Below are 22162 nucleotides of genomic sequence, written 5' to 3'. Positions count from 1 at the left end.
CAAAATGAATAATATAAGAAATGAATATTCATATATGTTTTATAAAAAGTTATTGTCTTCTTCTTGCCTTTATCCCACGCTAGGTTTAAAAGGGTTTACACAACATGTCTTCCACTCTTCTATTAGCCATCACCCCACTAAACACTCCTTTTATGCGCATCTCCTCTTTCACACAATCCGTCCGTCTTTTCTTTGTTCTTCCTTCTACTTCTACCTTCTTTCTCTTTCCTCATAAAAATTCAATAACCTCAATACTTCGGCGAATTTAAGTAGGACGTTCCGGGTTCGATATCCGGCACGGGCGATTTGGGAATTTATAATTTCTGAATTTTCTCTGGACTGACTGACTGGATAATCTTAGACTGCATCATCACTTACCACAAAGTGAGATTGCAGTCAAGGGAAGTGTTTCTTCCCTACGCATTTTTTTTAAAATTTTAAACTGAATATTATAGCGCGAATTAAGCTGACCACGATGTTTAATAATTCTGTTTCAACTGCCAATGTTTTTTCTACAGCTACCGCACCGCCTATTTTGAAGACATGCCCTGGATAGGCACGTTCCAGTACCGTTTCAACGGCTTCAGTCGCCAGCCGGCGGACCACTACTTGCGGGCGTTCTATCTTGAAGAATCTGCCAACGGCAAGAAATGGCACAACAAGAAAACCAGATACTGCGTGGGCGACAGACCACAGTATAAACTTATGCTGAACATTACCGACCAAGTAAGTGCAGTTAGTAGGGCTGACTGTAACGAATTCTCTCAATGAGAATCGGTTTGAGGGACCCAGAGAGAGAGGTAGGGAGGGGAGAGACAGAAGAATAGAGAGAGAGAGAGGGGATAGTAAGAGAGGGGGCGAGAGAGGGAGGGAGGGGAGAGACAGAAGAAGAGAGAGAGGGGGGAGAGAAAAATAATAGAATATCGTTATTCGTGGGAAGACACGCTTACGTTTTGTCCTTCAATCACGCAGCAAAACACCAAAGGAATAACCTGTAAAGTGGCATGGGCTACTTTTCACCCCAGAAAAAAGTACCTCATGTTATTGACAACATGAATAATCGTCCTTTCGTTTACAAAGTAGCCAAACCACTTTACTTTTGGCATTGAAATAGTATAAAAGACGCAAAATAAACGAGCGTCCTGAAATAGTGCACATTCATGATAGGTGTCCTTATTCCTGGCAAAGTTTATCAAATTGCCACGCGAGCGAAGCCGCGTTTAAAAGCTAGTAAAATTGTATTTCAGTTCCTCAATCTCGACGGCAACAGGTTCTGCTTCACCTTCATAGCAGACATAACGCACGATGACTTCAATATGATATCCACGGCCGACGACGACTTCGCCCAGTTCCTTTTGGACTTCCGCAGGCAATCCCGACACGAGAACACTCTACTGTTCGTGATGGGAGACCACGGGCCAAGGTAAGCTGGTGATTTTTGCCAACAGACCCGCGAAATAAATTATGATTCTGACGCGCAGTTCTTACATGGCGTAGCTACTCCATATTTTTATCATTCTCAGACTTGGGCATGCAGATGCCTTGGCCCACTAACGAGTCTCCTCCCACAAGAGAGGGGGTGAGAAGGGGTTAAGGCCGTAGTCCACCACGTAGCCCAGTGCGGATTGGTGGACTCCGCACACCTTTGAGAACATTATGGAGAACTCTCAGGCATGCAGGTTTCCTCACGATATTTTCCTTCCCCGTTGAAGCTTGTGATAATTTAATTGATTAAAATGAACTTCGAACTCGGACCCTCGAAAGAGAAGTCGAGCTTCTTCCCACTGGGCTATCGTCGCTTTATAATCCGAATTAAAATATATACCAAAAATTTAAATGAACTTTGTTTCGTTAGTAATATTACTTAAAATTTTAACATTTGTAACTTACTCTATGTTTAATCCCTACTATAGTCGTAAAAATGTAATAGGCCCGTTTTGACATTTGTCATCGCGACGTAACTAGTTATGTAACCATGAGACTCTGTACTCGATACTCACGATAAATCAATTCAAGTTTGTATCAGTACTCGATTGATATTATTATGTATTGTAAAGTGTTCGTTCGTTCAAAGTATTCCTTTAACTTCACAACCAATACGCGTGACTGGCTGTTGATTATACGTCCACTTTTCAACATGTTGAAACAGAGTTAGTACTATATAACAACAAACACAAAACTCGAGTCAAATCACTATGTTTAAATTAATGTCCAAAATAGAAGAGCCATAGTTAACGTAATAGTAAACAATATATATCAAACTTAAACGAGCGCACAGTCAACTTTACAAGATGAGGAACGAAAAACTGCGCAGTGCGCGCGGGGACGCTTCAGTCATGTGCCGCTTGGTCAGATACATCATCTCAGACTCATTATTTAGAACCCATTTTAAGAACCAAGCACATTCTTTGCAGTAAAGATAACTACACAATATTTAATTTCGATATTCAGTAAAAAAATGGTTACAGCTCTAGTATAAAAAAAAAAAAGACTGAGAACGTAACTGTTTTCGGAACGTTTCGCAACAATTATAAATTGCATGCTACTATGAAGTAAGCGCAAAAAGAATACTCGCGATATATTCTTTCATATTATTTAACGTCCCAAAAAAATTTACGTATTTTTTAAAACACTGTATGTAATTGATTTTTATTTTTTTGTTTCTTTCAGTTTCGTTCCAAGTTACATTCTATGGTCTTTCACAAATGTCAAAACGGGCCTATTATATTTTTCCGACTATAATATTATAAATGTCAATGTAAGTTTGTTTGTTACGCTTTCACGCAAAAACTACTTAACCGATCCTCATGAAACTTTGTACACATATTTTTGAAAGTGTTAGAAGTAATATAGGATACTTTTTATCCCGACATTTAGCTCGGTTCCTTTGGGATAGGGGCTGAGTGTTTGACGATTTTACACCATAACTCCGACAAATTATAACCGATTTAAATAATTATTTTTGCGTTTACAATATGTGTTTAATTTTGCCCAAACCGTGGTTGAAGATAGAGGACAGAACTCCTCAGCGGACAGCAGCAAACCTGTCATTTAAGGCTTAGCGATACTGAATACTTGTACATGCCACATCAAAAAACACTTATAAATAAGGCTGCTCATAAATAAATAGATTGTGGAGAAAAAAGGCGGGAGGCTTCGTGCATGGCGGACGCGATTTTTTCTGATTTTTCTTTAAATTTATTGTGAACTCGTTTTGGCGAGGATTGGTGTTGTTTGTAGTGTTGGTATAGTTATTATAGTGGTTGGTTGTTTGTATGGGTTATTTTTTTTTTTAAATATATAAGTTTAAAATTTAATGTTTTGAAGAACTTTCATATATGGTCGGCTAGCTGTGGGAATGGCGCTGGTACTGAGGTTCGTGCAGTATATACAGCACAAGTCCTTTTCGGGGCGGGTTTGCGGTAGATTTGGGGAAATGATTGGGGGACCGCGTCCGCCATGAGTGAAGTTTCCCGCCTTTTTCGTGAAACAATTTCTGCTGATATTATATATTTTAAGCTTCCCTAACTTTTATTAAACATAAACATGACATTGGCTAATCTGCGTAAAGCCAGAACAGAGAGAAAAAAAAAAGGATTTACATTGACGATGGCTAATCTCTTTAAAGCCAGAAGAGAAAAAAAAAAATAGATTGTGGACTGTATTAAAGATTATGTATTGAAATTAAACTGATTGCTGGTTAACTAGGACATTTATTTTGTTACAAAGATTGTGGTAGATGCGACCCGCGGGCCGGTTTCGATGCACACAAGTGGCCATCGAACATGTAGAGTTCCAAAATTTAAGAGCTTCGCTTACTTTTGCTGACTAGGGGAAGTGCTTTATAATAATTGCAAAATAACTCCGATTTAAATTTAAATTAACAGTCTTCAGTCCATAACACCCGAATCCATGATTATTAGTTTTCGATGACGTTGAGTGTTTGCTGCTCAATGTTGTGTCTGCTCACTTACATCCGATTTTGGAACGTAGTAGTAAATAATTAATGCTGAAGTAATCACTATCTAGATCCCCCCCCCCCCTCCCATATCATTAAAAATAAGCAAAGACCTCCCTGACCCTCTATAGTGCATACGTAATACTTGAACGGCCTCTGATATCTAAGTCTTTATATGAGGGGAATAAATCTTTCCAGATACGCCAATGTACGGGACACTCTTCAAGGCAAACTAGAAGAGCGTCTGCCCCTAATGGCGATCCGGTTGCCCAACGCGCTGGTCCGTCACTACCCGCACGTGTTGGACAACTTGCAGAGGAACGCAGAAGTGTTGACCACCCCGCACGACATATACGCCACTGTGTTGGACGCGTTGGACCTCAGGCAGTTCTGGAACGAGTACAAAGTTCGGGGTGCTGATATGACCAGAGCGATGACTCTGCTCGAACCGGTAAGGAAGGCGGCTTTAGCGGCGTTAGGAAAAAATCATGGCAGTGAAATTATACGAAGTAACGAAATGCGCGTGCGCATGTTTACACGATTTTAACAGGACGAAGGTAGTTGCGAAACCGAGTTAGAGGGGAATACTCCAGCTCACTTTCGTCACAATAAACCGACACCGTGAAGTTAGCTATAAGGTTTGACAGTGTATACTGTCAATTGCCAAAGTCTGTAGGCTCATTGCGGTGATTTAATTGATTCAATTGTACAAAAAATTCAAATTTTAATGTTCAGTGAAACTTGGTGGTCTGATAATGGGATAACTAGATAATGTGTTATAATAAAACTTTCAATGTGATGTCACGCAATGTCACACTTCGTCGACCCCCTCCCTCCCTTAAACGTGTGACACAATTTATGGTGGTAAATTCTAATTCAAAATTTCTTTATTCACGTTGGCCTATCACAGGCACTTATGAAGCGTTCATACATAAATGTTTACATAATTGTAAGGGGATGGTGATAACTTCGTTCGCCAACTTAAACGCGATTGTTCCAAACGTGCCCTGGTCTAAGCTGAGCCCACAACAAACTTAGCCTTGTAATTTATTTTTTTTGGTTATCACCATCTCACAGTAAATTAATATTAAGCTATGAAGTTAGAGCAATTCACACCCGACCTTTTTTATCGTTTAAGTAATCCTTAACATTATAGTAGGATTTTTCTGTAAGCTTACGTTTTATATAATCTTTCAACTTATTGATATGAGTTTATGATGATTCCTAATCGGTCGGTGCACTTCATACATGCGTAGAAGCACTGCTACCCTAAAAATTATATCACTGGTAAAGTAAGATGATTTTTCAATTCTCGGCCAAGTTTCTGAATTATGCCTACCCTGGTCTAAAACAAAAAAAAAAACAACCGACTAAGTTTGTTGTGTGCTTCTTCTAAACCAGGGCGCATTTGGAACCCTCGTAGCTTTAGTTTTAAGTTGACGAATTTAGCTATCGCCATCAACTCTCCTGTTACGTGGAATGCACGCATCAAAAGTGCCATATATGTGCCTATTTGAATAGAGAAACTTTGACTTTGACTTTAACTTTGATACCTTGTGCACTGATTGTCCCCCCCACAGATACCCAAGAACAGGTCGTGCAGCGAGGCGGGTATTGAGCCCCACTGGTGCTCTTGTTTGTCGTGGGAGAACGTGTCCGACTGCGACCCGATGTACTCGAGGTGCGCCAACGCGCTTGTCGACTACATCAACTCCTTAACTCAAACTGTTAGGTGAGTTGATTGAACAGAAGTCGTAGAACTGACGTCATGGAACGATGAGAGCAATTCATACCAAAGCTTTGTTTATGATACATGTAGTCCTTAATATTATAATACGATTTTTCTATAAGCTCACGTTTTAAATGAACTTTGAACTCATTGAGAGACATGTCATGTGTGTGGATTTCATCTGGTAATTTGTTATAAGTTACCCTTAAATTAACCTACGCACGCACACAAACACACACACACATAGAACGGGTAACCTATGGTTCTGAAACATGGTCGTTAACCTATGGGCCTCATAAGAAGGCTCAGAGTCACTTAGCGGGCGATGGAGAGAGCTACGCTCGGAGTATATCTACGCGATCGATTCAGAAATGTGGAGATCCGTAGAAGAACCAGAGTTACCGACATAGATCAACGAGTCGCGAAGCTGATGTCGATGGACCGGGCACATAGTTCGGAGAAGGGATGGACGTTGGGTCCCAAGGTGCTGGAATGGCAGCCCCGAACTGGTAAGCGCAGCGTTGGTCGACCCCCAACGAGGTGGACAGACGACATTAAGCGAGTCGCAGGTAGCCGCTGGATCCAAGCGGCTCAGAACCGTGGAATTTAGAATTCCCTTCAAAAGACCTATGTCCAGCAGTGGACGTCTATCGGTTGTTGTGATGATGGTGATCTAACAAACATCATCATATACTAATTTATACTAATTTTGGCATCGACGGTAGGAGAGCCGTAGCTTAATTGGAGAAAACGCTCAGGCCGCGTTTGCCAGAAAGTTGCAGGTTCAAATCCTGTCAGTTCCGAAAATTTCTATATGCATTTTAAATTTATAAAATTGATAATTCCCCCAAGTGTAGGTAAAAATACTAATAAAAATTATCCCTACTATATAAATGTGAATGTAAGTTTGTTTGTTACGCTTTCTAGCAAAAACTACTAAACCGATCATCACGAGACTTTGTACACATATTTCTGAAGGTATTAGAAGCTCAGTTCTCTTGGGAGAGGGGACGAAAGTGTTTGGCGATTTTGCACCAGGTTTAGCTATCCTAAATACATAAAGTGCTGCCACGTTTATGAGGCACATGTCTTAAAAACAAAAACAAATGCGGACGAAGTCGCGGGCAACAGCTAGTAAAGAATATAAATAAGCAATGTGTCATCTCTTGTTTCAAACGTGTCTCATTGTAATATGGACCTTTGGAAAAGTATATCGAAACTGCAACGTTTCCTACTAGATGACGCTACAGTCGCTATTAGACTGATGATAAAGGCATATATACTAATTTCGGCAGCGACGGCAGGAGAGCCGTAGCTTAATTGGTGAAAGCGCTCAGGCCGCGATAGCCAGAGAGTCGCAGGTTAAAATCCTGTCGGTTCCGAAATTTTTATGTGCATTTTACAAAACTTATAAAAATGTAACAAATAAGATGTTTAAATAAACTTTTTCTTTTTAATTTTTAATGTCGAAGGTCGAAGTGTGCGTTGCGCACGCTGGCGTCAGTGACGTGGGTTCAACGACAGCGCGCAAACAGCGGCGTGCTGACGTTCATCGAAGCGAAAGACGCGGACGGGTACGTCGGCAAGTTCGGCCGGAAGGTGCAACCGCTCACCGAGAACTACCAAGTCAAAGTGAGTGTCGGCAGTGGCGTGCACTTCATACTTGCGCAAAAGCACTGCCTACCCTAAAATTGATATATAAAGTCAAAGTCAAAAATATCTTTATTCAAGTAGTGGCACAACAGGTGGCACTTTTGATGCGTACATAAGAATTACACGGTAGTGAGATGATGGCGATAACCACATTCGTAAACTTAAAACTAAAGCTACGAGGGTTCCAAACGCGTCCCGGTCTAAGAAGAAGCCCACGACAAACTTAGCCGGGTGTTTTTTTTTTGTTATCACCATCTCACAATGTCATTTTAAATTATTAGAAGAGCAACCTGGTTAGAGCAATTATTTACACCCAAGCTTTTTTATCGTTTACGTAGTCCTTCATATAACTGTTATAGGAGGAAGATGTTTGCCGTTTCATGCAATTTTCCCGCTGTATGCATACCCTGGTAAGGAACCCAGTGCACGCCACTGAGTCGGGATCATCGGGTCCTCAAAATTCAAAATTCATTTAATTTCAAGTAGGCCAAATATAAGCACTTTATAACATTGGATATAAGCATGCGTTACTTTGCGGAAAGCCATGATGTGTTATAAAAATTAAGCTTAATTGCGTATAGTCCGCGAAAAGCAGGAGAATCTTTATGGTGTAATTTATAATTTCGTCAATACTTATACTCCACACATACTGCAATGAATAAACTTAACAATTATACATTGTAAAGTCAACATCTCCTGAGGATGCTCCGGTTTCGGAGCGATAGTCGAAGAGCGATTCTCTTTAATTCAGAAATGTTTTTATGAACGTACATTAAATTTTCAAATATGTACTGAATATACACTGTCATTATTTTAAAATCTTTAAATTTATCTCTCAATGACTCTCTCGGACTCATTTTGTAGATAGAACGAACAGCCCTCTTCTGCAGCACGAAAATAGTGCTAATATCAGCAGCATTACCCCAAAGTAAAATTCCATATGACATAATGCTGTGAAAGTAACTAAAATATACCAGTCTAGCAGTTTCTACGTCGGTCTTATGGCGTATCCTCTTTACCGCCTCGGAAGTGAAGTCGAAGTCCTGCCCACTGGCCTACCACCGATACGGATATACTAAATATCGATGTATCGTATATCGATATTTTTTTTTCGATATATCGATACAAAAAAAAAAACAAGTGTCTCCAGCTATGTTATTCTACGCCTTTGGCTGTCGGGAAAAAATCGCTATGTAGCAATAAGGGCGAAATATTTCTGTCTAACTAGCTTTAATCATTATAATGGTATATTCAATTAAATATGTTAGTTTTATATAAGTTAGTCTGTTCAGGAGCCCATAAAAAACTATTGGATTTTCTTTTTGTTATCACCATCCCACATTGACAGTGTTTATTTGCTTCAGTTGGTCGTGGGCCCCGGGCGGGGGTTTTACGAAGCATCTCTGACGTATGTAGCCAAAGAAGACCGATTCCTAATAGACTCGAGGGATATTTCAAGGACTAACGCGTGAGTATACTTTTATTCTTAAATTCAAATTCAAATTCAAAAATATTTTATTCATGTAGACCTCAGTACAGGCACTTATGAAGCGTTCATACATTTAACATGTTACACTAATGTTAGTGATGGTGATAACTACATTTGTTAACTTAAAACTAAAGCTAGGGGGGTTCCAAACGCGCCCTGGACTAAGAAGAGCCCACAACAAACTTAGTCAGGTTTTTTTTTGTTATCACCATCTCACAGTCTAGTTAATGTGCAGCTATGAAGTTAGAGCAATTCTTACCCAAGCTTTTTTATCATACATGTAATCCTTAATATTATAATAGGATTTTTCTATATAAGCTTACGTTTTATATAAACTTTGAACTTATTGAGAGACATCTCAAGGATTTCATCTGGTAATTTGTTATAAAAAGATACACAATTAAATGAATTACTAATTGTATGCAGCCTAGTAAACTGCACTACAAGTTTATTATACGTACAATATAAGTTACTGTCCACTTTCTTATTAAAATTTGTTATATTATTGTGTACAAAAATTAATTTTTCAAATATGTACTGATTATGCACCGTCATAATTTTAGCTGCTTTCAATTTATCTCTTCTCTTCTCATCAGAACTAACCAAGCTACGTAGAACAATCTAGATTAGGACCAATCTTAAAATGGACTGATTCCAACCGCAAATAATACTTATCGCAAATAAGACAAATCGTAAAATAACTTCCAACCGGGAATAGACTGTGATTTTAAGTAGGAGGTCCCAATTTGGGAATTTATAATTTCTGAATTTTCTCCGGTCTGGTCTGGTCCGACAAAGACGTGCCGCTAAGCGATTTAGTGTTCCGGTGCGATGTCGCGTAGAATCCTATTAGGGGTATGACTACCATACTCCCTAACAGGTTGGCCTGCTACCATATTAGACTGCATTATCACTTACCACCAGGTGAGATTGCAGTCAAGGGCTAACTTGTAGTGAAAAAAAAAGGACCAATCGTGTATTAGATAAATCGTAAAACGGACAGATTCCAACTAGGAATAGGACAATCCAGAATTAGAGCAATCGTAAAATGGACAGCCTATTAGTCCTAGGAAATCAAAGGGTTCCCACGGGATTTGTAAATAACCGTAATAAACCCGGACAGCAAGCTAAGCTGCTTATGTAATTTGGTGGCCTATAAACCTATTTTAGCCACCAGATACCAACTGAACTTATTATAATTACTATTGGGGAATGGGGCAACAAATTTTTCTTTTTCTCTTCTACATCGTTATTAAATAATATAAAAAAAACTATTAAAAAATTGTATACTATTAAAAAAAAAACACACTCATACCCACACACACGCACGCACGAACTCGCACGCACGCTCGCACGCTCGCATGTACTAACACACGAGCACGCACGCACTGGCGCACGCACACTCGCAATCATACACGCACACAAGTCAATTTCATATCACCAATTTTTATTAACGTAATGCAAAAATATGTACTAATAAATTCAATGCTATTTTTATTTCAGTTACAACAACGAGCCGCACTGTATCAGCTCATCGCTGCCATCTTTAAACATGTATTGTTACTGCAACGACTGAACCGAGATACTCAGCCTAACGTTATACAAACGAACATCAATGAGCTCCGATCAATAATATACTATTAACTTAAACCTATTTTTAATCCTCGTCGCAAAAACGATGGGGTGTTATAAGTTATTTGTGACTGCGTGTTTCTGTCTGTTACTTAAAATAAATGAATTTTTGATTTTCACATGCCGTCATCCCAAATATAAACGCGTACATACGTAACCATAACGTTATATTTAGTATATTTTTGACAGAAGTCAGCCCATGTGGTCTCACGTTGCGTCTGTGTAGTGTAGTTTCCACAGATTAGATTATTGAATTTGTAATGATCGTGAATACGTTTACATCGCTTTTAAGCTATTTCAAAACTAGGGTTAAGGAGTTTAGTAATTTCTATACCCCTTAAAGTTTAGCGCTCTTCCATTTAACTCACCTTCCTAGTTTGTCAAATGGTGCAAGCAACGTCTAAAGCAGGGCACCTCTAAAATATCATTAGGAATTTCCTTAATCTCTGTAGTTTAGTGTGTTATTAAATATAAGCTGTTTTGTATAGTATTTTTGTTGAATTTTTATTGTATTTTTTTATTATTTCACCTGTTGATAAGTGATGATGCACTGTAGGATAGTAGCGGGCTAACCTGTTTAAGCTATGGAAGTTAAAAAACCATATCCCTAATCGGTTTCTACAAGGAACGCTAAATCGATTGGCAGCACGTCTTTGTCGGTAGGGCGGTATCAAGGCACGGCCGAAACCTGCGAACCTGGCTGGAGAAAATTCGGATATTATAGTCGGGGATTGAACACTTGACCTCCTACTTAAAATACCACAGCGCTCAACACTGCGCTAGGAAGTCCTCGAAATTTACCGACCGTTTAATGTGACTACATTATGTAATTTAATTTAAGATTTTTTTTAAATTTAATTTTAATATTAATTTAATTTAAAATGTAAACAGTATGTAATTTAATTTAAGATTTATTTTTATATACTTTTATCTAAAACATTCTGTTATAAGACGAATATTTTAATTAACATACATTTCATAAGAGTTATTATATGTTTTGATTCTAACCTTAGTTAAGTGAAATTAATTTAAAAAAAATATATACATAGACAAGACATTATTTTTTTCCGTTAAGTTCGAAATAATTTGTTTTTAACGAGAAAATATTTTAATTATCACGTATAAAATAATTTTATATTAATTTTTACGTAATGTTCAAAAATTATTGGTAAATTCGGACGTAAATATTATAAGTAAAGTGTGGAAGTTATTAAAACATTTTTTTTTATAATTAAATTAAATTATTAAAAAGGAAAATAAAATTGAGACGAAGATTTTACGTGACGTAAAAAAAATGTCGACTTTTTTTTTTTTAAAGAAAATTACTTTATTGCATACACTTTTGTATTACAAAGATCTTATTTATATTGATTTTATGTTTTTTGTTAATTGTTGAATTTTTACCTCGCATAGTTTGCTCACGTGTCTATTTAATGTGCCAAGTTTGTTATCCCGTTAGGGTTACCTACGATTTATATGCAATCGAAAGAACTTGATCTAGTTACAAAACTGAGAAAGAGTGCTAAAACTAGATTAATAAATGTATTACAACTCTAGCTTCTGCCCGCAACTTTGTCTGGACTTCAGAATTGTTTCTAAAGCTTCGCTCGTTAACAAATTTTAATCCTATCACGAGAACTATTTGAGAGATCGGTATAGAAAGTACAAGTCCTTTTCCATAGCATAGTTGACAATTGACATGCATACGAAATTTCAAAGTTTTTTTTTTTTTTATTTTACGCTACGCATGACCCAAATCATTATGCATTCGATTTAAGCGTTTCCTAGGTTACGTGAAAACGGTCATTAAAGTATCTCCAGATAAAATTCAAAAAGTGTTTCGCATACTACACTAGAAATAAAAAAAAATGTTTGGCACATATTAGAATATGTTTTATGTATAATGTAATTTTTTTATATTAATAAGTTAGATTAATTCGAAAAACTATAATGTCTAGTCAAATATAATTAGATCTTAAATGTAGCTCGAATCAAATACCTAAAATTCCCTTAGTGCAAGATTTATTCGGTCGCAAACGGTCACTCTATCGAGTATCGAAACATTAAAACGGCACAGTATGAAACTTATCTCCTTTGTACTATAGTCCAAATACGTTCACACTTTTATAACCACCGCTCTTATAAAATTCAGTAACACAGAAATTGTGACTTTAAAACTAGCGTTGCTAGGTTCAATTCACTTTGATGATGTAAACCTCCATTGCACATCGAGTATGTAAGTGTGACTGGAACTTATCGGACTTGTTTTAAGGTTCAAATTCGTCCACACTTAGCAGATAGCGCTAATGGCGACGTGTTTATAAATTAGAAATAAAATAGAAATAGTACAGAATTTATGACCCTATAGAGACTGTTATTATGTCGATTTTACTTTGTCGTTATAGTTTTGATACTCGAAAATGACTACAAGGGTGAATTTTATACTAAGGGCTATTTGTAAAGTACGTGTGGAACACGTACTGAGCGAGGTTCCGTAGATACTCCAAAAATATTGTACCATAAGGCGTAATAAATTTTTTTTAAATAAAATTTTGTTTTCCTTTAAACTGATTATATTGTTTATAGGCTTAGACCCCAACGTCGATCGGTTTTCCGAGCTAAGTGACCCGCCTAAGCTCTCGACTCGTTGAGCTATGCTATTCCTCTATGGATCTTCTCATTCCAGATTTGGGAAGGAGATAATCCGAGCATAGCTCTCTCCATCGCCCGCTACCGACCACGTTTTGGAGACGTCATCACTGGCAACATGCGCTAGTACGAGGTAATAGGTAAAATAAATAAATAAAAATAAATAAATATACAATATACACATCGCCATCTAGTTCTAAAGTAAGCGTACCTTGTGTTATGGGTGCTTAGATGACTGATGAATATTTTTGTGAATACCTATAATAATATAATACCTATAACATATAGATAAACACCTAGACACTGAAAAACATTCATGTTCATCACACAAACATTGCCCAGTTGCGGGAATCGAACCCACGGTTCAGAAAGCAGGGTCGCTGTCCACTGTGCCAATCGGCCGTCAAATTATAAATAGATAATTCTTTTCATTTAATGCCTGCATATAAAGAGTTTTTATATGCGTGAATTCCTAAACGACAAGGCTGCTTGGAAGCAGGCCACTCCGCTCCCATCTCTCACAAACAGAAAAATTCTAAAGATTGTTAAACTTTAAAATGATGTTGGAAAAGAGCAATCTGCTGAGTTTCTTGCCGGCTCTTCTCAGTGGAATCTGCCTTCCGAACCGGTGGTAGAGTCACTACCTACCTAACTATGTACACTTGAGTTTACAGAACCCTAAAACCCAATTATAAATTTTATGTAGCTTCTGATAAAAAACAGTTTTCAAACGTAACTTTATTTATTTTTATTTTAAAAAGCGTAAAATTATGATCAAAACAATATGTAATATAAAAAAAAACCCATAAATAGATAGGTTCTGACGATTTTTTTTTTTCACAGAACGGTATTTTGATAATTACAGTTTTCTTTAAAAAGGTGATTTGGTGTTACTGGCCTCTTTTCTTAAACTAGTAATTTTAGATTTGTACTTAATTGATAAGATTAAATTTTACTCTAATATACTAAAAAACATTCTTTAAATTATTCTAATATAAATACTATTCAAAATCCGTTTTATCATAGCGTACTTAGTCGTTTGTTAATAATAATTTACAAATTACAATTCATAGTTTAGCACAATTGTTGTAAAAATGACACTCATGGAAACACCGACAGTAGTGTAAACTAAACAAAGCATTAGTGTAAATACTAGACTACACGACTTCACTTCGAAGGGCCGAGTTCGAATCCCAGCTTTTCAAAGTTCTACGCACCTCTAACATTTCTAAGTTATATCACAAAGAAAAGATGCATATTTATTTTTCTATTCAAACTAATTAAAAACATTTGTTCATTTATGACAACCCTATTGAAGGTAAAAGGCCGACACGCGCATAGTGCCTACGCTACGCAACGCGTCCCTAATAAAGTGACAAGAGTCACATGATTTTAATTTTGATGTATCTGTATCAGATTACTTTCAGTAAAAACTTTCACAGATAAGTCTCAGAAGCAGTATATTATGTATCTCAATAGCTTGTGTTTTCATAAACACGTTGTATATAACACAGGCTGCATTCACATCCGCGTGCCTAGTCTAAGTTTCTCTACCAACGTTAACGTCTTCGAACGCGTCAACGTGAACTACGATTTGTATGGAATCTAAACAGCGCCATCTAAACATAGTCTTCAAAGTATTAGACGGTCCGAAGGGTGTGGTTGCCGGTGTAGTTACATATTGGATAGAAGCAGGCGTTACTTTGCGGAAATCCATGATATATTATCAAAATTAAGCTTAATTTGCTATACTCCGCGAAAAGCAGGAGAATCTGTGTTACAGGTACATGAGGCTAAACACCTACGTCTAATGTGGATGGGCACATAACAGCACTTTGTAGGACAAATCCTATCCTTGCATGCCTGTTGCTTTGTTTATATTTGATGTTGGAAAAGAGCAATTGCTGAGTTTCTTGCCGGCTTCTTCTCGGTAGAATCTGCCTTCCGAACCGGTGGTAGAATCACTACAAACAGACAGACTTGACGTTTCAAAAGTGCTTATATTAGGCCTACTTGAAATAAATGAATTTTGAATTTGAATTTTTTTGAATTTTATAGGCGATCAGTGGCGTGCACTTTTAAACCAGGGTAGGCTTAAAGCAGGAAGGTGGCTTTAATGTTATGTCAACATTTTAGGGTAGTCAGTGCTTTTGTGCATATATGAAGTGCAGTACTGTAGTCGATGATTTTCCATTTAACTATAAGAAAATGTGCTGGGGATATTACCTACATAGACTGTGTATGATGATGGTATATAATTTTTCTACGGTGGGCAGGTGATTTAATATGGTCCGTTTTCGTACTGGTTGCTGTTATAAGATTGACTGTTTCTGTCATAGCCGTTGGCGCCCCGTCCGGTGTCTTCGTAGGTTATACGAGGTTTGTATCCTCCTTGATCAGCCTCGTATTGAACCGTCTGGAAAAAAAAACATCTCTGCTGTTATACATACTTAGTCGGAGATCATTGGCGTGCATACAGGTTATGCACTTAGCGGGCAGATGATATAAAATGAAGACTAGGTCAGACCAGAGGAAATTCAGAAATTATAAATTCCCAAATTGCCTCTGCCTCTTAAACCTCCTGCTTCAATTCGCGGCGCTCATCGTTGCGCCAGGTCGGTCGTCCTTGGGAATGCACTACTTATTTCCGCCCTGTGTACATCAACCTCAGACAGAAACCCTTTGACTACAACCTCAGACAGTGGCGTGCATCCTCTATACCCTGTGCATCATATAAAGTGATGAAAATCTCCAGTACGAGTTATAAAATCTAATACTTTATCTAATAACTCTTACAATGTCTATCCTTAAGTTTTTTAAAACTGGTACTGGAGATTAAAAAAAAAACACCCGGCTAAGTTTGTTGTGGGCTTCTTCTTAGACCAGGACGCGTTAGGAACCTTCGTACCTTTAGTTTTAAGTTTACGAATGTGGTTATCGCCATCATCTCATTAGCGTGTAATTCTTACGTACGCATCAAAAGTGCCACCTATGGGCCTACTTGAATAAAGATATTTTAGACTTTGACTTTGACTTTGACTTTGTGCCCTCTATGCCACTGATGATAGGATATTGCACGTACCTGTTTCCTTCCATCAGGTAAGAGCACATAGTAGACTCCCTCGGCACGGTCTCCTTGCCTGGACTCCCGGTGGCCGAAGTCATTGCCCGAGTACTGGTCGAGGACCATGTACTCGAAGTTGTAGTTCGCGGGCTCCTGGAAGAACATATCGTCATCATTTGACGATGATGACGACGACGCTAAGGCTTCGACAGTTTTATTCAGTAGACGAGTATAAAAATTTAAGGTTTAAATTATTTCGTTTCGAGGTTTATTATTTTTGGGAATGTATGATTTCACAATTTTCCCTTATCTCATCTAGTTTGAAGCGGTGACCAGTGGGTAAGACTTCGACTTCATCTCCGGAGCGAGTTCGAAACCCAGCACGCACGTCTAAGTTTTCTAAGTTATGTGCGTTTAAGTAATTAAAATATCACTGGCTCCAACGGTGAAGGAAAACATCATGAGGAAACCTGAGAGATCTCCATAATGTTCTCAAAGGTGTGTGGAGTCCACCAATCCGCACTGGGCCAGTTTGTTTTACTACGGCCTTAACCACTTCACATTGTGAGAGACCCGTGCCCTGTAGTGGGCCGGTAAAGGGATTAAGGCCGTTTTCCACCACGCTGGGCCAGTGCGGTTTAGGGAACTTCACACTTTTGAGAACATTATGGAGAACTCTCAGGCATGCAGGTTGCCTCACGATGTTTTCCTAAACCGTTGAAGCAAGTGATATTTTAATTTCTTTAAACGCACATAACCTAGAAAAGTTAAGAGGTGCGTTCTGGGATTCAAACTCACCCCCCGAAGTGCAGTGGAACTCAAACCCATCGGGCTATCACCGCTTACCGTGTATTGTGTAGTAGAAATGACTTTTTATTTATTTATTTATTTTTATTAGCAACAAAATTAAATGCATTATAGTTATAAATAAAGCCGTCCTTAGGTTACTAATGACAAGTTTAACTTATAGGTAGTCACAGCATGCACTGGTTAGTATGTACGATAACTCAATTTAATACAAGAATTATTAAAAGATATGTATATATATAATAATAAAATTTAAACAGAAATAGAAACTTAAATTACCAATGTTAATATTTAAGGAACTGAGAAAACACGATATCGATATATCGACTTACCCCATTACTGCCATCATCGTAACCATTAGTACCCGGTGGTAAATATTGTCTGCTCTGGCTGAAGGAGTTTCCTCCGATAGAACCTTGACTATCTGAAATGATTTCCATATTTTACAAAGCCTTTTCTTGGAAGCGGTGATAGCCTAGTTGTTTGGACTTCGACTTGGAGCACTCACCTCTAAGTTTTCTAAGTTATGTCCGTTTTAAGCAATTAAAATACCGCTTGCTTCAACGGGGAAGGAAAACATCGTTAGGATACCTGCATGCCTGACAGTTCTCCATAATGTGTATCGTGGTTGGCACCTCAAACTTTTCTAAGCTATGTGCTTTATCAGCAATTTAATATCACTTGATTTAACGGTGATTAAAAAATCATCGTGAGGAAGTCTGCCTACCTTAGAGTTTTTCATATATCGATATCTTTGTGTCATACTGTTCTCAAAGGCGTGTGAAGTCCACCAACCTGCACTTGGCAGGCGTTGCGGAGTACGTTCTAAACCCATCTAATTTTTGTTTGGATAGTATTATTATAGTGAGTAGGAATTAGTGTACGAACATATATATTTTTTGCATGCCATCTAAGGCGGATTGTTTGTCCGTATATTTTGTGTACCAACAATGTAAAACCAATCTGCAAATAAACGATTTGAATTTGAATTTGTTGATGGACACAGAATTGCATGTTACAGGACGTGAAGTGTTTATCAGGTGGGCCATCTGCTAACACCTGTCAATTATTACTTAAAAATGATGGAGACCCGTGTCCTGTAGTCAGCCGGTAGTACGTTATTGATGAGGTTGATTATAATGAAGTAACGAAAGTCCGTACCTCTTCCTAGTCCAGGTAGGCCATACTGCTGCGACGGTGAAGTATACGATCCAGCTCCAGAAGATCCTAGAGCTTGACTAGGCAAACCGTACTGAGATGATGGAGCTTGGTATTGATTAGCTGGTGCTTGGTACTGGGACGAGGGAGCTTGGTATTGGGAAGACGGTGCTTGGTACTGGGCAGAGGGTGCCTGGTACAGCGAAATCGGTGCTTGGTTTTGGTTTGAGGATCGGGGAGGTATGTATTGGTTAGAGAGAGATTGAGATCTGGATGGGGCGCCGTAGGATGCAGAAGGCCGACTGTAATGGAAATTATTATTTCGGTCAATTATGTCACGGGTCGCGAAGCTGAAGTGGTAATCGGCGGGGTACATAGCTCGGAGAACCGATGGACGTTGGGGTCCCAAGGTGTTGGAATGGCACCCACGCACCGGTAAACGCAGCGTTGGTTGACCCCCAACTACAGACAGACGACATAAAACGAGGCGCGGGGAGGTGCTGCTGGAAACAAGCGGCCTAGAATCCACCTAGTGGAGTTTGGGACACCCTACAAAAGAGCTTTGTCCAGCAGTGGACGTCTATCGGTTGAAATGACGATGATAATGATTATATAACAGGTTGGTTCCAGCGTTGGTAAAATAAGCTGCAAGGCTAGTTTACACAAGGCGGACTTAATGTTAAAGCATTTTCTACCAGCCAACCGTCGGACGTGCGAGAAACAACAAGTGTGGGTGTGGCAAAAACAAAACATAAGATATTCTAAACTATAACATGACAACTATTGTCATACTACAATTTGTTGGTTTTCCCTGACATGAATACGCCAGCACCAGCCCGGAGTAAGTATTTTTTTTTGTCCACAAAAAATGTTTTGTTGTTTTTGCTTCAAAGAGTAAGTTCAATCTGATTAATTAGTTTACTTTGCGTAAGAATAAGTATGGTAGGCTCATTTTCGGTATCATTTTTTATTCTTACCTGAACGCAGCGCCAGTTCGCCTTTGACCTCCAAATCCAGGGACACCGTATGACTGGGAGGGGGTACCACCAAAGGTTTGCGGGGGAAGATATCTGAAAACGAATGTATATTTTTTTTTTTATAATTACTATAAGTTAGCTCTTGGCTGCAATTTTCCCAGATAAGTGACGATGCAGTCCAATATGGTAGCGGGCTAACCTGTTCGGGGTACGGTAGTTATTAGCATTGTGATAAGCCCCTAATCTGTTTCAACGCGCGTCGTACCGTAACGCTAAATTGCATGGCGGTAACAAGCAACGGCTTAAGAGTCTCACAAAGATCACTGCACCTGGCAGGTCATCAAATATATCGTCAAGAACATATTTTATTCGCTGTGTAGAACTATATAAGATAATAGTTTAGGTCATCATAATTTTGCATCATCATTTAAGAATTTGCAAGATTTAATTCGATAAATATCCTGTACAGTCAGACAGACACTGGGACTGGTGAAACTAATTAAAAGCTTCTAATACAAAAAACAATCCAATCATTTACATTTCAACAACTTACTTCTAACAGTGAGTAACTAAGAAAAAATATGAATTATCTAACCTGTCATCCACCGGAGGTTCCGCTATGGTCGAAACCACGAATAAGGTAAACACCAAAAGTCGCTGAAAAAGAAAATAAATTAGGTATTTTGTACACAAGTAATCATTACTTGACTGAGTCGAGTAATTGAGGACCGATTGGCGCAGTGGACAACGACCCTGTTTTCTGAGTTAAAATCCGTGGGTTCGATTCCCATAACTGAAAACTTGCAATCGAGAAGCCGTTTTCGCATATCAAACTCTGTATGTTCAAAGTAAAATGGATCTAATGTCACTCGTTTTTGGGTCGAAAATCCTGTAGTCCGTATTCATAAACTTTCCGTCAAAAGTCCGACCTAAGAATTGTAGGCAAATTAGAGCCTTAAATCAATCCAAATCAAAGGATATAAGATCCATTTTACTCTGATGTTTAAGTATTTTTATTCGCCAAAATGACTCTTTGGTGGCAAATCTTACGCTAAGGCAGCTTTTAACCCATGTAAAGGTAAGCTATAGTTTTGAATCCCCCGAGAACATTTCTCCGTTGCTCTTCCGGAATACAAAGTACCCTCTTTAAAGTACCAAAGTATCTCAAGGAAACGAAATAAATGATATGTTCAAAGTTTTACATCTTAGAATCAGCATGCTTCGTAAAAATGTATAGTAGTGATTTTTTTGAAATATGCGGAAATATTGTACCTTTCAATAGCGAAATAAAATATTCTACTACATAAACAGCGCTCGGTTCTAAAAGTTGTTATCATAATATGATTTTGATTTACAAAAAATTGCCTATAAGTAGCTATTAAAGATTTGCCATTTTTGAAAATCAAGGCAAAATTACGTGACTGGTTGGTTGATAAATGCTATTACTCGGTAAGAGAGTTCTTGGATAATAAAATATAATTTAATTTAATTTATATGTTATTTTTTAACTGACATTCCATGATTATAAATTTACTATTCCATACAGTAAAATTAATGACATTTTTATTACAAGCTTTATATTAGCTTCACTTGTTTGTTTGTTTGTAACCGACTTCTTTGGGCGCGATTTTGACCCACTTTAAACGGTCAGATTTCTTTCAAACTTTGTAGACATATCGAGGACCGATGACAATACACTAATCTGAAAAGATTATTCCAATTTTCACTATTAAAAATAAGACTTTTACTAATTACTACAGCGCCATCTAGACCCAAATGTAACAAACCTATGGCGTTCGCGTACCTAACAAATTCCACAGAAAACATTAAGCTACTAGATGGTAGAGGGCGTTAGCTTTTACTTTTTAATGGCCTGTTTTAAATAATAATTAGAACTTTCATTTCGAAAGACGGGCACACTGAATTAAAAAACATATATTTTATCTCTTTAATGGTGAATGGGTTACCGATTAATTTTGCTCTAATAAAAATAATAGATCAAGAAAAACTAAAAAAAATCGCTATTATGAATAAACTAAAAGAAAGAAATTAGTTTAGTTTTTAATACCAAGCGTGTTTTTTAGTTTGTTTGAACTATTTAATTATTATATTCAGCCGACATATTTTGATTTTTATAATTTTGTTTATTTGGACGTTTCTTTTAATTATTACATAAAATAATTTGTTTACATGTGCACCTACAATGTTGTATGCAAATAAAAGAATTTGAATTCGAATTTGAATTTTATCAACACTGGATTTTCAGTAGGACATGCAATATAGTTAAAAAACAAACTAACAGACTAGCATTTGACATTCCTGGCGCAGTTGTTTTAAATGAGCGTTCCCGGGTTCTATCCTTCGCAGGGACAATCTGGGAATTTATAATTACGCTTTGGCCTTTAACACCTTGCCGACAAAGACGTCCCCAATCACACTTTTCCAGTTATAATATTAGTAAGGATAAATAAATATATGTATTTACCCACCCATACGAAATGGCAATAGAATCACAGATTAAAAGATATTACAAATAGGTAGCCTACCATCATTTTGTCCTGCGCAAATCGGCGATTATTTCAAACTTCTTTTACAGCTTACAAAAAAAGCACAATAAGCTATAAGCAGGTACTTTCACTGGGTAATATCCAAAATGGATGTAGCCTATTGAAGGATGATTTGAGAGTGATGGTGGATCTGCCGATGAGCCTATATATAGCGGCTGAGCCTGCATCCTGAACGCACGTGAGATGCCGTTACTAGAGATGGGCCTTGCGAATTCCAAGCGACTGTATATATGCTCTACATATATTTATTTTAATCTTGTATCAATTTATCTATCTTCTATCTATCTACGTATACTAATAATGAATCTGAAAAGTTTGTTTTTTTCAGTTACTTATAATAACAATAATCCTATACTACGCAATAAAGAGGTTGAAATAAATAAAATAACTAAAATAGTTATACTGAATTCCTTAAGCTAATTAAAAAGTTAATTTTGTAAACCTAAAACTAAATAAAATATATATACCCGTGGCCAGTA

At 37.7% G+C, this 22162-nt stretch overlaps 2 protein-coding genes across 2 annotated transcripts in view; one reads left to right on the top strand and one right to left on the bottom strand.

Annotated features, from left to right (window-relative positions):
- The window catches only part of LOC120634915, a 30285-nt gene extending 19784 nt beyond the window's left edge, over nt 1-10501 (top strand). The window contains exons 8-14 of the mRNA XM_039905804.1: nt 519-726; nt 1248-1423; nt 4157-4409; nt 5539-5690; nt 7160-7319; nt 8705-8808; nt 10333-10501. Coding sequence (XP_039761738.1) covers nt 519-726; nt 1248-1423; nt 4157-4409; nt 5539-5690; nt 7160-7319; nt 8705-8808; nt 10333-10405 — 1126 coding nt within the window. The 3' untranslated portion in view covers nt 10406-10501. The remainder of the gene's footprint in view (nt 1-518; nt 727-1247; nt 1424-4156; nt 4410-5538; nt 5691-7159; nt 7320-8704; nt 8809-10332) is intronic.
- A 4890-nt stretch (nt 10502-15391) lies between these two features.
- Nucleotides 15392-21668, bottom strand: LOC120634719 (pro-resilin-like). Its single transcript, XM_039905493.1, has 7 exons — nt 21663-21668; nt 19712-19773; nt 19117-19209; nt 18143-18441; nt 17314-17405; nt 16193-16327; nt 15392-15526 (listed from the first exon to the last, which is right to left on the bottom strand). Exons 1-7 carry the CDS (start codon nt 21666-21668, stop codon nt 15392-15394), a joined length of 822 nt encoding a protein of 273 aa, XP_039761427.1.
- Nucleotides 21669-22162: the final 494 nt, after the last annotated feature.

This window comes from Pararge aegeria, chromosome 25 (assembly GCF_905163445.1).
Source record: "Pararge aegeria chromosome 25, ilParAegt1.1, whole genome shotgun sequence".
Classification (NCBI taxonomy): domain Eukaryota; kingdom Metazoa; phylum Arthropoda; class Insecta; order Lepidoptera; family Nymphalidae; genus Pararge; species Pararge aegeria.
The sequence above is the reverse complement of the archived record's forward strand: the minus strand, read 5'-3'. Positions and strand labels throughout refer to the sequence as shown.

Excerpts from the sequence above, each read along its gene's own strand:
- LOC120634719 (XM_039905493.1), bottom strand. Across the intron at positions 18,442-19,116 it reads CGAACTGGCGCTGCGTTCAG|TCGGCCTTCTGCATCCTACG; the intron begins GTAAGAATAAAA and ends TTTCCATTACAG. Across the intron at positions 16,328-17,313 it reads ACGATGATGGCAGTAATGGG|GAGCCCGCGAACTACAACTT; the intron begins GTAAGTCGATAT and ends ATGTTCTTCCAG.